We start from the raw sequence: 13,873 nt of genomic DNA, 5'->3' as shown, positions 1-13,873 counted from the left end.
GGAATTACTTTTGATGTTCAGAAATTGAACAGGCCATGCCCCTTCAAACTTTATCCTGGATCATTTTGGCAAATTACCATTGTTCTTTGAGCTTTAATTTTCTAGTATAAGCTAACAAAATTCACTGCACACTGTTTATTCTTGTTTGTCTCAGATATGAAAAAAAGCAATATCTTTGGAGTCAGACTCCTTCAAAATAAATTGGGGGGCTTGGGTTTTTGGGTCACACCCAGCAGCGCTCAGGGGTTACTCCTGACTCTGCTCAGAAATCGCTCCTGGCAGGCTGGGGGACCATATGGGATGCTGGGATTCGAACCACCATCCTTCTGTATGCAAGGCAAATACCTTACTTCCATGCTATCTCTCCGGTCCCGCCTTCAAAAATTTATGTTCTGAAAGAGACCATCAATACTTACAGTTATTTGGTTAAAGAGCAGAACAAACTACTGCAGATCAATGTCCCAGGATGCTCCTTTGTCATCGCAGTTGGTTTGCTAAAATTACTTGTAGCTAGCTGTTACTACTGTCCCTTCTTGAATAGGATCAGTACCCAGTAGTTTAAGGGCCCATTATACACAATGACATCATATTGCCAAAGATGACTCATAAAGGGACACCACAATGGCAGATCCTTTATTTCATGATTTATTTACATTTCTTTTTTGTTTGTTTGTTTTTGGGCCACAACCGGTGATGCTCAGGGGTTATTCCTGGCTATGCACTCAGAAATAACTCCTGGTTTGGAGGACCATATGGGACTCAAGGGGATCAAACTGCGGTCTGTCCTAGGCTAGCGCGCGCAAGGCAGACACCTTAACTCTTGGACCACCACTCCAGCCCCAATTTAATTACATTTCTTTTTTTTATTATTTTAACATTTTTTATTTAAGTACCATGATTACAAACATGATTATAGTTGGGTTACAGTCACAAACAGAACATTCCCCTTCACCAGAGTAACATTCCCCCACTACTAATGCTCTCCTCCCCCCACTTCCCATTCCCTGCCTGTATTCGAGACAGGAATTCTACTACAGTTATTTGTTTTTAAGTTCAGTAAACATTTTTTCTTAAAGGATAAGGGTTAAAAAAAAACAATAGTAAAGGTGTGACTGTGGCAATCGCTGTTGTTTGCATAGGCCCAGAAAAATATGGGGAAAAAGGGAAAAAAATCCTTAGCCTGATTACAAGAAGGCCTCACCCCAGAAGTTTATTGGCATAAGACCTACATACCAGTCTGTCCAACCCGAGTCATTTTCCGTGGTCTCAGTGAAACTTTTTCACACTTTAGCTGTTGTTGGTATCAGGTTCTTATATTTAAAGATTCTGGATTCTATGCATTCCTTTCATCGAAGTCAGGCTGATGTGGAGCATCCTCTAGTTTCAGCACACCATTAGATGCCGAGCGATCTGCCCTGCAAGCAGGTTGTTGCTGAGTCATCTAGGTATTGAGAGCACTTTTTGGAGTAAGTCACTATCAGAGCAGTGGTAGGTCTTCCTGGTAGAGGTTTGCATCCTGGTAATGTTATAGATAATTGTGGTTGTTTCCATAGATTCCATTGTTCAGGGGTGTATGGGCAATGCCCATTCTTCTGAGGCCTAAGCCAAATCATAATGCCAATGTTCAGGGCATAAGGCCTAACTGCATTACCAAATTTATGTTCTCATCTCTATTAGACAAGAACTTGTTTGAATATGTATTATTTTCCCATTTTAATGTGCCTATGCAAAAGAGAAACAATACCACAGATATTGTTGGTGCATCTGGCGGCCGACGGATAAAGTCCAACATTCCCCGTAACTTGGTTCAAACATGAATTCTATATAGAGATACTCTTCTATCAGTATTGCTTATAAAACAAATCTCAAAGAGGGGAAGCAAAGAATTAAATTAAAAAAAAATAGTGGGCAAAATTGTCACTATATAAGAGGATATTCAAAAAAGAGCTATAGATGTTAAAGGGAATACATCGAGATATACAAAGGAGATACACATGTCCCTTTTATGTTTTAGAAATAGTCGAGAGGGAGGGTGTTGTTTTGAGACACCACTTTGGTCTGTGATTTGGCCAAGTGAAGAGCGCATGGAGCCATGTCATTTATGTGTTGCCTGCTGAAGCTTCCCAAGGTCCGAGAGGCGTTTGCTTCCTAATTGCTGAAAGCTGGAAGTTCACCAGTACCCTCCCCGCCCCCTGCAGGAACTGGGTTCTTTTTTAGATGCTAAACTCTTTAGAATCCCAGCCTTTCTTGACTATTCACCTGCTTCCCTACACTCTCTTTTCATCATCATCATTAGGTCCCTTCAATCTTATTTTTCCTTGCATCAGGTTTCCCACTAAAGCTGTTTCTGGGGAAGCTGGCTGACCCAAAGCAGCCAGGGTTCATGGTTCTTCCTGACAAGGCATCATTCTCAGTTTGGCCTAATGCCCCTAATGGGGGTCCATTTCCTAGACTCTGAGTCTGGGATCTCAAGTTTACCACTTTATCCTTGTGCCAAAAATAATTGTTCAGGGAGCTATTCCCTCTAGGAACTGCATTGCTAATGGGACCAAATATTGACAGAGTATTGATCAAGTCTCCTTTTTAAATGCACAGTGTTTATTTGGTCTCTGGAAAATATTGTTTCCCGCTCTCCAGACTTTTATACCCTTTTGAGCACCTTTCTTTAGAACTGTGATGGGCTTCAATCATTATTGTCAGACCACCTGAGACTTTGTCTTGTCTTGGATATTTAAGGTAACATGAACAGCTCTGACCCTCATCATGCTGTTGACTTCAGAGGTAGTTAGAGGTAATGATACACCATTTATTACCAGAAACTAAGGCTAAAAACTAACCTGTACATATACTAAATATTTTAATAAGTTAGAATTTTATCGGATTTCCACTTAACTTCTACAACAATGTTACTTAAATCCTATTTAATCAAGAAATTAGGGAAGAAATGTATTAATTTATTGTTTTATGGTACACATTGGTGCTGTTCAGAGTTCCTTCTGGGGTTGTCATTATTGGTGGTACTTAGAAAGACATGTCATGTTCCTAGGTACTGAATTCATGTCTCCCATTTGCCAAGCATTAGCCTATCTCTATGATTCCAGGAATAATACTTTTAAAGCATAAACTTATCTTTTGAAAGATAGGTGCTACTTTAATGATAACAAGAATCTAGAAATTGGTCTCCCAAGGTATGGTTTATATAATAAAGAGCATACAAAGATCCACAAAGAGTGCATATTACAAAGAGTATAGGAAGGATATTTCAGTATTTGGCTCTTAATAAGTAGTTAACCTAGAAACTTTTGTCTGACTTCATTTCTACCCAACTGTCATGAATGATTTGTAAATTAATGAGATAATGTCTGAGAAGCACTCTGAGCTCTTAAGAGAAAGGAACCAGATAAATGCAAGGTATCATCATTATAGTCACTATATTCTGCTTTACTTTAACACTTCTGGGAAAATTATTAGGCTGTTTCTCTGTTTCCGGCAGTCCTTTACCCAAGTGGCCAACTCCTTGTTTTCTATATAGATTATGAGCTTACTGCTCTTTCTGTTCACACTTCACCTTTATTATTTTGCAGAAACAAAGATGCAAACAAATCATTTATAACGAGTAGCCCACATTAGGTCATAGACTAAGCACACAAACTGTAGTTTAGATATAGGTTTGTTTAATAGAAAATTTGAAATGATATGCACTAACCCCCACTCCTCCACCACAAGCTGACATATACTAGTATATACATACTCTTGCCTTTTCTACCCTATAGGAAATAGCTTCCAGCCTAGAGAGATAGTTCAAAGGCCTGAAATTTATGGTTTGCATGCTGGAGGCAAGAGTTTTTGTACTCTCTGTATTCATGGTCTCCAAGTACCACTGGGAGAAGCCTCTTAGAACTGAAGTAGGAGTAATCCTAAGCACTTCGAGGTATAGTTTCAAATAACCTCATTGAGTTCACAGTGGAGAGAATGGATAAAAAGTAGTGAACCTGATTGACATTAAATACCAATTCTTCCTGCTATACTATGTAGTAAGAAGTTAGGAATTGGAGCCACAACCCATATGTAGTTACTCTCAACAGATCCTTTTGCCATTTAAAAGATCTGCAATGAACTATCATATTTACAGAGATGTGTAAATGGATGTTGGGGTAAATCATAAAATTAAATTTCATCAAGGATTTGGGTGCTGAATTGAGGAGCACAGTCCAATCACTCAACAGATTTCAGTAAGTCCATGTGTGGCAGATATATGGTGGTTGTACTGGAGTCGCTTGTAGAATACTGGATTTTTGAATGAAAATCATGGAGGGATACATAAGAGAATTTTTTGTGGCTCAGATATGCAATGAGTGAAGACTTGAAACATACACTTTCAGAACTGAATCAGAAGGTACATAGTTGGAGTCCAGGCAGGTTTCAGCCATAATAGGAAGTGGAACTTCTCTTAAAATAGAGCTAGATGTTTAGGTCTACTAATACTAGGCCCACACATGGATACACAACAGGAACAGAGAATCTGAGGTGGGTACCAAGGAAGGCCTCTTCAACCAGGACTGGCCAAATGGATGTGTCATCTGACAAGACATTATCCCCACTCACCTTGAAGAGCATTAGTGCTTGGTTTAAAGCTCAGCTCCTCCTTCCTGTCTCTAGAGGTTTATTTTACATTTGAATTTTCACTAAGAGCAAAATTCATGTATTCTGCAAAAAAGGGTATCTAAATTGTCTTGATTTAAATGTTTTTACAGTCACTTTGAAACTAACACTAAAGAATGTAAGGTGTTTGATTTTGATGTCCAACAACAGACGAGTGGATAATGAAGATGTGTACTTACATACAATGGAATACTACATAGCTGTGTATGGAATCATGCATTTTGCTACAACATGGGTGAAACTGGAAGACATGTTAAATGAAGTAAGACAGAAGAATAGAGATACATACAGAATGATATCACTTACATGTGGTATTTAGAATAACTGCTTGAAGAAATGCAATAGCATAAATGGAAGTTGTCTTGAACACCTTTGGCCCCAGCATATAGTGAGAAGGAAAGAAGTTGAGTGGAGGAGAAACACAATATGAAAGGATGGAAGCCTGAGGCCAAGTGGTCTAAGGTGCATTAGTGGTCTTAAAAAAAGACAGGACTAAATATCCAAGTCACAGAGTCAACAACAATGAAATCATTAAATTCAAACTTTAATAATCAAATCTTTAAATGGGCTTTATGCTGTCATTCTGGGGTTAAGATGTGGTAGTATGGGATGCACTCAGAGTAGTGGTAGATATTGTAGAGAGTTCGACAGTGATGGATCAGGCGGATTGGCCCTGACCCAATGTATATCTGAAACCCAACTATAAATACCTTTGTAAATCATGATGGTGATTTTACAATGAAAAAAATATTAAGATTTGTGACTAAATTATGCTAATAACATTAATTTTCTTTATATAGAGCAACAGCAAATGGGAAAGTTTTAGAAAATCATGGAAATTTGAGAAAAAGATTAGATTTTAATATTATCATTAATACTTTTTTCCCCTGCTTTAGGAACAAAAAGTCCAAATTTTAATTTACATAAGAGTTTGCAAATTGTGCAAACCTTATCTGGCCACAGATAAGGTGATAAGGGGAAATACTGATTATCCTGAGGGATTTAAAAAAGATCAATTTTGGGGAAGTATAAATAACATTAGAAATTGTTATTGTAATGTTGACATTGTATATCATTTAGTACTTTGTTGTTGATTTGGAAAAATGTTTTGGCTTTAAAGTGTCTATTTTTTTTTCACTTTTTAAACCCTACAAAATAAAAGCACCCCCTCCCCCCCGTGTTAGAAAAAAAAGAAAGGGAAGAAAGAAAGCAGTGTGGGACTGAGTAGTTAGCAATGAAGGTGAAGGTATTGTTCTAAGGAACACTGGCCTGGAGATCTTGCTTCAGGTTAATGAGAAAAAGAAAGGAGATAGGGTCATTTCTTCAGAACTCTGAAGAAGCAAACCAAATGTTTATTTGAAGGCCCTGAAGGAATCTTTCCAAGAATCTTGGAGAAACCCATCTTATGATTATTGGGCAAACCTGAGAAAGTTTCAAACTGGTCCCCTGGAGAAAAGGGTTTAAACTTTTTGGAGTCAGGAAGTTTTTCAACAACATCTGCTTTGCCTGTTTGACTAATGTGGAGAGCATTGCTCATAGCCACCAAATGCCTTCCAGTTACCAAAAAGTCCATGAACAACATAAATCAAATCTAGACATAAGGAACAGCATCTCATTGGATAGTATCAACAGAGGTCTAGAAAATAAATATAAATTTAAGATGGATAAGAAAGTACCTTAAACATATGCAAAATCCAGATGGGGAGAATTATTCCACAAAATCCAGAAAGGTACAGTGACTTATTTAGTGTTATTGCAGCAAAAGGTTGCCAGAACTGCAAACTAAGGACCCAGGTATTCAAACAGTCCACAGGAATTTCTGATTGAATCTCTAGACTGCAGTGTTCCACAGGAGTCAACAGCACAAAAAGGGCCAGTATTGTAGGCCAATAAACTCCCCAGATTTCAGTGACCATTGTCCTTCCTCATGTAATGACTGTTTTTATCAATTACTCTGCTTGTGCTTTAAAAATATAAGATCACTAACACTGCAAAAAATGTTTATTACTGTCACAATTGAATTTTAAAACCATAGAAAGGATATGCATTCAAAATCATACAATATAAAAATTTGAAATATGCTGGTTGAAGGAAGATAAAAATTTACTGTCAACTGCTCATAATTTCTTGACTACAAATTTTCTTTGTTTCCAGAATGCTGGTCATTTGTCCTGTCTCTTATTGTCATTTTCTTCACTTAAATAATTCTTTGTTTATTCAATTAATAGTCAGTGTCTGCTATGGACTCATTCTGGGTTAAGTACTTTGCAGGCAGCATATGAATAAAACCCCTGAACTAGGGATTTTGCTTTCTGAAAATTCACCCTTCAAGATGCAAAATGCTTTTGTTTTGAATAACTTGCCCTTGAACTTCTTTGAAATAGATTCAGTTTATATGCCCTCTTTATTATGCTAATACTACTATAGTATTATGCATGCTATTTATTTGATCATCTTTTTTTTTTTTTTTTTTGCTTACTGTCCATGCGTAGATCTGTTAGCTTAGCTTACAATTGCATTTCTATCAGCATTTCTTTTGGTACAACACATTCTTTCATTGTGTTGTATAGCTTCCCTTGTACTCTTTATTTTTATTTGTTCAATATACTTTCAGCCAAAAGATGGCACTGCAGGAGAAAAAGTGAGTTAAGTTTCAACAAGTTGACTCAATAGTAAATGAATTAGATCCAAGGGTTCTCTTTCAAGACTAAAAATATTAATGAATTAGAACTAGCCAATTCCAAAATCTATACATATAGCAGCACGTAAACACATAATGAACAAAATCCCCCAAGAAGACTAGTGAATGCCAATTGCTTTAGGTTACTAAGAATATTAACATTTCTTATTAAGATTAGGATAATCTCAATCTTAATGTATCCCAACAGATACAATTATTTTTCAAATTATTTTGAAGGATGTATTGATTAATATGTATCTACTGGGACCAGAGATATAGCATGGAGGTAGGACTTTTGCCTTGTATGCAGAAGGATGGTGGTTTGAATCCTGGCATCACATATGGTCCCCCAAGCCTGCCTGGAGCAATTTCTGAGCATAGAGCCAGGAGTAACTCCTGAGTGCTGCTGGTTGTGACCCAAAAAACAATATATATATACATTATATATACATATATACATATATATTATACATATACATTACACATATACATTATATATACATATATATCTGTATCTACTAGGATATAGATGATATGGGATTTTTTTACTACTTCATGACTATAGGTAAAACATGTATCTTGCAATTCTATTTTTTTTTGTTTGTTTAACAGCTTCTTCTGAATTAGAGATTTCACTGCTAAGTTGTTTTCCAATTTCTAGCTCCATCTTTAAATGCTCTTCAGAGTTTAATAAGACTTTCTGGATGAGATAATGCTAAAAGAGTAGCCTCTTCAAATATTTTAGAAACTAATGTACAGAGAACCAGATAACCCTCTTGAATAAAGTCTGCTCTTTGTGTTAGCTATTAATAATAAATGATGGTTTTCATATTTTGGTGTCAGCCATCTGGATGCTTTGGTGCCCAAGGCATATCATCTACTTTGCAAGAGCACCCCCCTCATGAATTATAATTATAACCTCTTCCTTTATGTGTTAACCTTACAAAAACCAAATAAATTTTACATGATTTTTTAGTTTCACAGGAGGTCTTTATAACTTGTAGAAATGTGTGTGTGCGAGGGAGTAAGGAGTTAGAAAAGTAAGCACATAGACAAGTTGAATGATTTTTTCAAAGTTCTTTAACAATGAACATGAAATTAACAGTCAGCTTCAAATTCTGGATTATAACTCAAAAACTGCACTTATGATTATAGCATGAACTTATTCCTATCAAAATTATTATATTCAAGGACCAAATGTCAGAGATAGTGAAGTAAAGAATACTGAAATGTTATTGTACACTTTCACTATAGAGAACTACAAGAAAAATTTTACGAGGGCTATATCTCTTTAGAAGACATATAATAAGATTATGTCTCTTACAAATTACTAAAAGTTATCTAGGTTTTTGGAGGGATTGAAAATAAATCTATAAACATTAAATTGATGAGCTCAGTTATAACCACAGAATATATTAGCTAAAAGGAAGGGGTTCCACTCTGCTTGTAATATGTTTTTAAGTAAAATAAACAAATATCTACATGACCCCTAATTAAAATAGCTTCCCCATAAATATTATGATATAATAGAAATTAGAAACGCAACCATGAAGATGCATATATCTAAAAATGTGTCTTCAGTCCACTTGTAAGGGAGAACACACTTCACTGATGCTAGAAACCATTCTTAAGTTGGCAAGAGATACCACTTTCTTCATAGGCTAGATGGTGCTGCCAATAGATTTAGGCAGATTACAATGAAAAAAAGAATGGCAGGTTGACAATTTAATAAAATATTTTAGAGGGTAATAATTTACATTTTGTAAAACTACTTAGAAATATATGTTTATTTCCAAGGGGACACTCACATTTAGGACAGAAGCAATATTTCTGAATAAATGAGTGAATTGATGTAACACTAGCCTAAATTCAGAAAAGTTAAACAGGTGAGATACAAAGCACATTGACATTGTCTTGAATGAGTGAAATGTAAATATAGGAAAATGTCTACTCATGGATTCTGTTAGTTTCTAAACATATTGCTAGACGCCAATGCATCTTTCTGGATACCAGAGTAGAATGCACAATAGTGTTTGTTGTTTTTTTTTTTTGTTTTTTGGGCCACACCCGTTTGATGCTTAGGGGTTACTTACTCCTGGCTAAGCGCTCAGAAATTGCCCCTGGCTTGGGGGGACCATATGGGACGCTGGGGATCGAACTGTGGTCCTACCTTGGCTAGCACTCCTTCCTTTGCTAGCGCTTGCAAGGCAGACACCTTACCTCTAGCGCCACTTCTCCGGCCCCTCTGCACAATAGTTTGAGGCGTGTAGGACATTTTATAGTAATGTAGATTTTGTTAAATATTCATTAAATAATTGACATGTTCACCGGGCACTTTTTTAAACCTGATACATTGTCTTTATGTATATAACACTATTAGAGGTTTTGTTACCTTTCTCAACCCACAGATGAGAAATAAGAAGCACTCTAATGTTCATATAGATTGTTCATGCAGATGCAAAGAGGTTCAGCTGCTTAATACCTGTATAACTTGTGGTCATTTGCTTTAAGTACTCATTAAATTTCAAGTAAAATATGTAGTAGATTTCCTCTCGCAAAGCCTTTTTTCTTTTTAACCTGTCATCAGATTTTGGATGAGGTTATGTTTAGAATGAGAATGAAGGTATCTAGATAAGCTGGGCTCCTAAAAAACAGGACAAATATTCTGGTGGACTGGAAGTCAGATAATCAGATTAGGTTAAAATTGTCTTTTTAAAGACAATGTCACTGGCTACTGAGTTGCTTACTTGGATCAATCTATGTGACAATATTAAGTTCTGGGGCCAGAGCAGTGGCGTAAGTGGTAGGGTAGGGTATCTACCTTGCATGCACTAACCTAGGATGGACTGCAGTTCGATCCCCCAGTGTCCCATATGGTCCCTCAAGCCAGGAGCAATTTATGAGTTCATAGCCAGGAGTAATCTCTGAGCATCACTGGGTGTGACCCAAAAACCAAAAAAAAAAAAAAAAAAAAAAAAAAAAAGGAAGGAAGGAAGGAAATATTAAGTTCAGAAAGGTGAAATTTTATGTATGGAAATTATATTTTGAAAGCTAATGGTTGTTTTTTTGAGTTTTGATACATGAATGAGGATAGAGCTTTGATAAACTAAGAATAAAAATATCAGGTAAGAAGTAAACATAGAAATATTATAAAAGCATCCTATAATGAACAGCCACAATATATAAGTATAGTCAATTAAAGCACCTCTTTGAATATATGTATCATAATCAATAAAATTCAGGTATTAAAATTTATAAAAATAGATGGTTAAATGTGGCAGAGAAAGCAAGATGTGTATTCCTTCATTAGTTATTTTGTATAAATTTAGATACATGTGGCATACCTATGAAGATCATGACAAAATACTCATAGATAACGAGTGGTTCATACACTAAACATCCAGTGGTCTTTGTGATCTCCTGCACAAGGTGTATATGTGTATTTGTGTGTATGTGGAGAGTAAGGGGGGGGGAGATTAAAATGAGAGATTCAAAGAGAAAGAGAGGAAAAGAGAGAGATAGAGGTGAGATGAGATGAGAGAGGGAGGGAGTGAGGGAGGTAGAGAGATAGAAAGAAAAAGAGAGAAAGCGAGAGATCAACTAAGAGCATCAAAATGATAGACTTCTGGGGAAGAAGTTTTAACTTTTCAGCTTCTATAAAACAAACTTTTGTGATAGTCATGTTCTATTGAACTCCTGAACATTAGAGATATTAAACTGCATGACTTTGCCACAGCACATATCTACACAATCTAAGGTTTAAAGGGTCTCAGAAGATTTTGCTGGTTTTACTCTTCATAAAGAGAAATGACTCACAGAGTCATTTTCTGATATGTTGAGGAGATATGAGCTCAAAATACAAGCTTATATCTGTTTCTTTTCCTGCAAAAGCAAAACCACTTTATCATTATATGATAAAGTACCCAGGTTTGTACAGTTTTCATTAGCAGACTTTTCCGTGGTCTCCATAAATGCAATTCAAAATGACATTGTGGAAATGAAGTCCAATTCTTCCTTCTCTTTTCTCAGACTGGGAGATCTACTGCCTTGAGATCTGAAGCTCTGCAGTGGGCAGGTCTGCAGCATACCCCCACTTTCTGTAAAACCATATCTTTTCTAGATTGAGTGCAAGGCTTACAAGACTGAGGTAAAAACACCTCCACTGGAAAATACCAGGTGAGGCAAATCTGAATGCAGCCTTCTGTTCTTGGAAAGATCCAGATTTTTCCAGAGTCCTCTTTTAAGTTGGAAGTTCTCACCAAGTAAAGTCCTACGAGGCTCTAAATGAGTTCTAGTTTTATTGTTTGCCATCTACAAAAGTGGCTACGTTTTGCTTTTGAACAAGGGACAGTCACTACCAAATTGCAGGAGGCCCTGATATTGTCCCTAAGGGCGCATAAAGACCAGGTAAGCTCGGGGCTACACTAGGTAACCGGGACCAGGACGAAACTAGAAAGACACGGCCAGCCTGTCCAGAAGGACCGGATCGGTGGTGCAAGCGGTAAGCCTTGCCCGTGCTAGCCTAAGAAGGACCGCGGTTCGATTCCCCGGCGTCCCGTATGGTCCCCCCAACCCCCGCAAGCCAGAAGCGATTTCTGAGAGCATAGCCAGGCGTAACCCCTGAGCGTCGCCGGGTGTGACCCAAAAACAATAAAAAGAAAAAGAAGAAGGACAGGTCATTCTGCGGTGGAGGTCCAGTCCGAGACAACTGGTGAAGCCCCTGACCAGAGAGAGAGAGAGAGAAAGAGAGGCAGGGTCTAAGCCCGCGCGCCCTGGCACTCGTAGGTCCGGTGAGCCCAGCAGGCCTGGGGCCGGGCTAGCCGGGCAAGGGCGGGCTCTCCACGCGCCGCCCTAGGAGCCGAGGTCCCATTGGCCCCGGGGCGCGCCTATCCCGGAGTGTGGATTCCAAAGTTTCATTGAAGGTGGAGAAGTGCGCGCCCGCGGGGATCGGGCGCTGCGCCGCCTGGGCGAGGCTGCACGGCGCGGCTGCGGGGCCGAGGGGAGTGCTGGCCCCCGGAGGGCCTTTCGTTTCCTCTTTGCTTGCTTTATTTTTTAAACTGAAGCGGCGGAGGAGGCCTTTGGAGCTGGACTCACGGCTTGCGGGCTTTTCCTCTCGATTGTTGTCGACGCACGCACGGTTCTTGGAGCGAGAGATTGATTCCTATCAAGGCGCCTTCGCCCCGGAGCCGGTGCTGCCGGGCATGCTTTTGTGCGCCCGGTCCCTCTGGTCCAGCTCTCTTGGAAGCCAGCCTGGGGGACCCAGAGGTTGAGCTGCACGGCCGCGGGACGGCGCGGGGCCCGCGAACACCTCTGGGGAACCGGGCCAAGCGCGGCGCACGGCTGTCTGCGAGAGCAGAGGACCAGAGCCAGGTAGCCTAGCTCCCGGCGCCGGGTGCTGGGGATTGCGCGCACGAAACACCCCGGTAGCCGCACATCAACGCCCCAAGCTGACAGTCGAGAGGACCGCACTCTTCGCTCGCCCCCTTTCCTCTTGGCGTCGCATCTGCAGGAAGTTCCCAGGTTGATCCCCCAGTTTCCAGAGCTCCCAAAAAGGGCACCGACGGAGAACCAGCAACCCCTGGATTCGTAATTGTGCATTTGATGGGCCGGCTAGGGCGCCTCGAGAGGGTGTCCGGGGAAGTCTGCTGAGCCGCGTCGCGTCCTCGGAGCGGACTCTAAGGCGGTGGCCCACGCCCATGCGATGCTCCGGCGGCTGCGGGCTGCCGGCGGCAGGAAGCCCTAGGGGAGCATGGGTCTGACACCCTGACCCTAGGTCCATCATCCCAAGCTCCAGCAAGCTAGCCCGACGGGATGGCCTCGGAAGTGGTGTGCGGACTCATCTTCAGGCTGCTGCTCCCCATCTGCCTGGCTGTAGGTGAGTGCTCTCAACGTGCCATGGCCCTTTAGGAAAGGGTCCAGGGGGCGCTGGGTTGGGGTGGGGGGAGTGTAACGGGGGGGGGGGGCTCAAAGCAAATCGAAGTTCTGGACTCCAGTGCTCTGGGTTCCATTCTAGTGGCTCCCACTGAGCTTTGGGTGCTGGTGTCATAAACACATGGGCTCGCGCTCTCACCTCCCAAGTTGGGGCGCAAGATCCGGCCTGTCTTTTCTCCATTCAGCTCTAGAGTCTCTGGGATGGGAATCCTCATGACTGGGGACTCTATTGAATAGAGCCTTATGTGGATTTTTTTCCTTACACTTGGAAGGGAGTTGTAGACACCTGTCTCTTCCCACTTAGTGCTTTCCCAAGCATCAAAGTGGGATTCTGCGATGGGAGGTGCCTTTTGCACCCCTTCACACAAGGCAAGTTCCAGAAGCACTTTCTGACCCCTTCCTAATCTCTCTAACTGGAACCTGAGAAGTGAAGGTCTTAGGTAGGTTTTACAAGGCAAGGAGGGAGATGTTGGGAAAAGTGTTTTGCAGTATCTTCTTTCTTTAACCTGTGCCCTTGTGCCTCTGCAATAAAACTTGGGGTGCTGAAGCTGTATGACGTGATTCTCAGGGTCTTGCAGAGCGGACAATGAAACTGAAAGG

The 13,873-nt window shown here is 40.1% G+C and overlaps 1 protein-coding gene across 2 annotated transcripts in view; it reads left to right on the top strand.

Annotated features, from left to right (window-relative positions):
• Positions 1–13,153: 13,153 nt before the first annotated feature.
• PIEZO2 (piezo type mechanosensitive ion channel component 2) overlaps positions 13,154–13,873 on the top strand; it is a 441,513-nt gene continuing 440,793 nt past the window's right edge. For both annotated transcript variants that reach the window (XM_049769937.1, XM_049769936.1), the window contains exon 1: positions 13,154–13,217. In XM_049769937.1, the coding sequence (XP_049625894.1) occupies positions 13,154–13,217 (64 nt within the window). The remainder of the gene's footprint in view (positions 13,218–13,873) is intronic.

This window comes from Suncus etruscus, chromosome 3, assembly GCF_024139225.1.
Source record: "Suncus etruscus isolate mSunEtr1 chromosome 3, mSunEtr1.pri.cur, whole genome shotgun sequence".
NCBI lineage: Eukaryota > Metazoa > Chordata > Mammalia > Eulipotyphla > Soricidae > Suncus > Suncus etruscus.
Note: the sequence above shows the minus strand (reverse complement) of the source record. Positions and strands in the feature narration are given on the sequence as shown.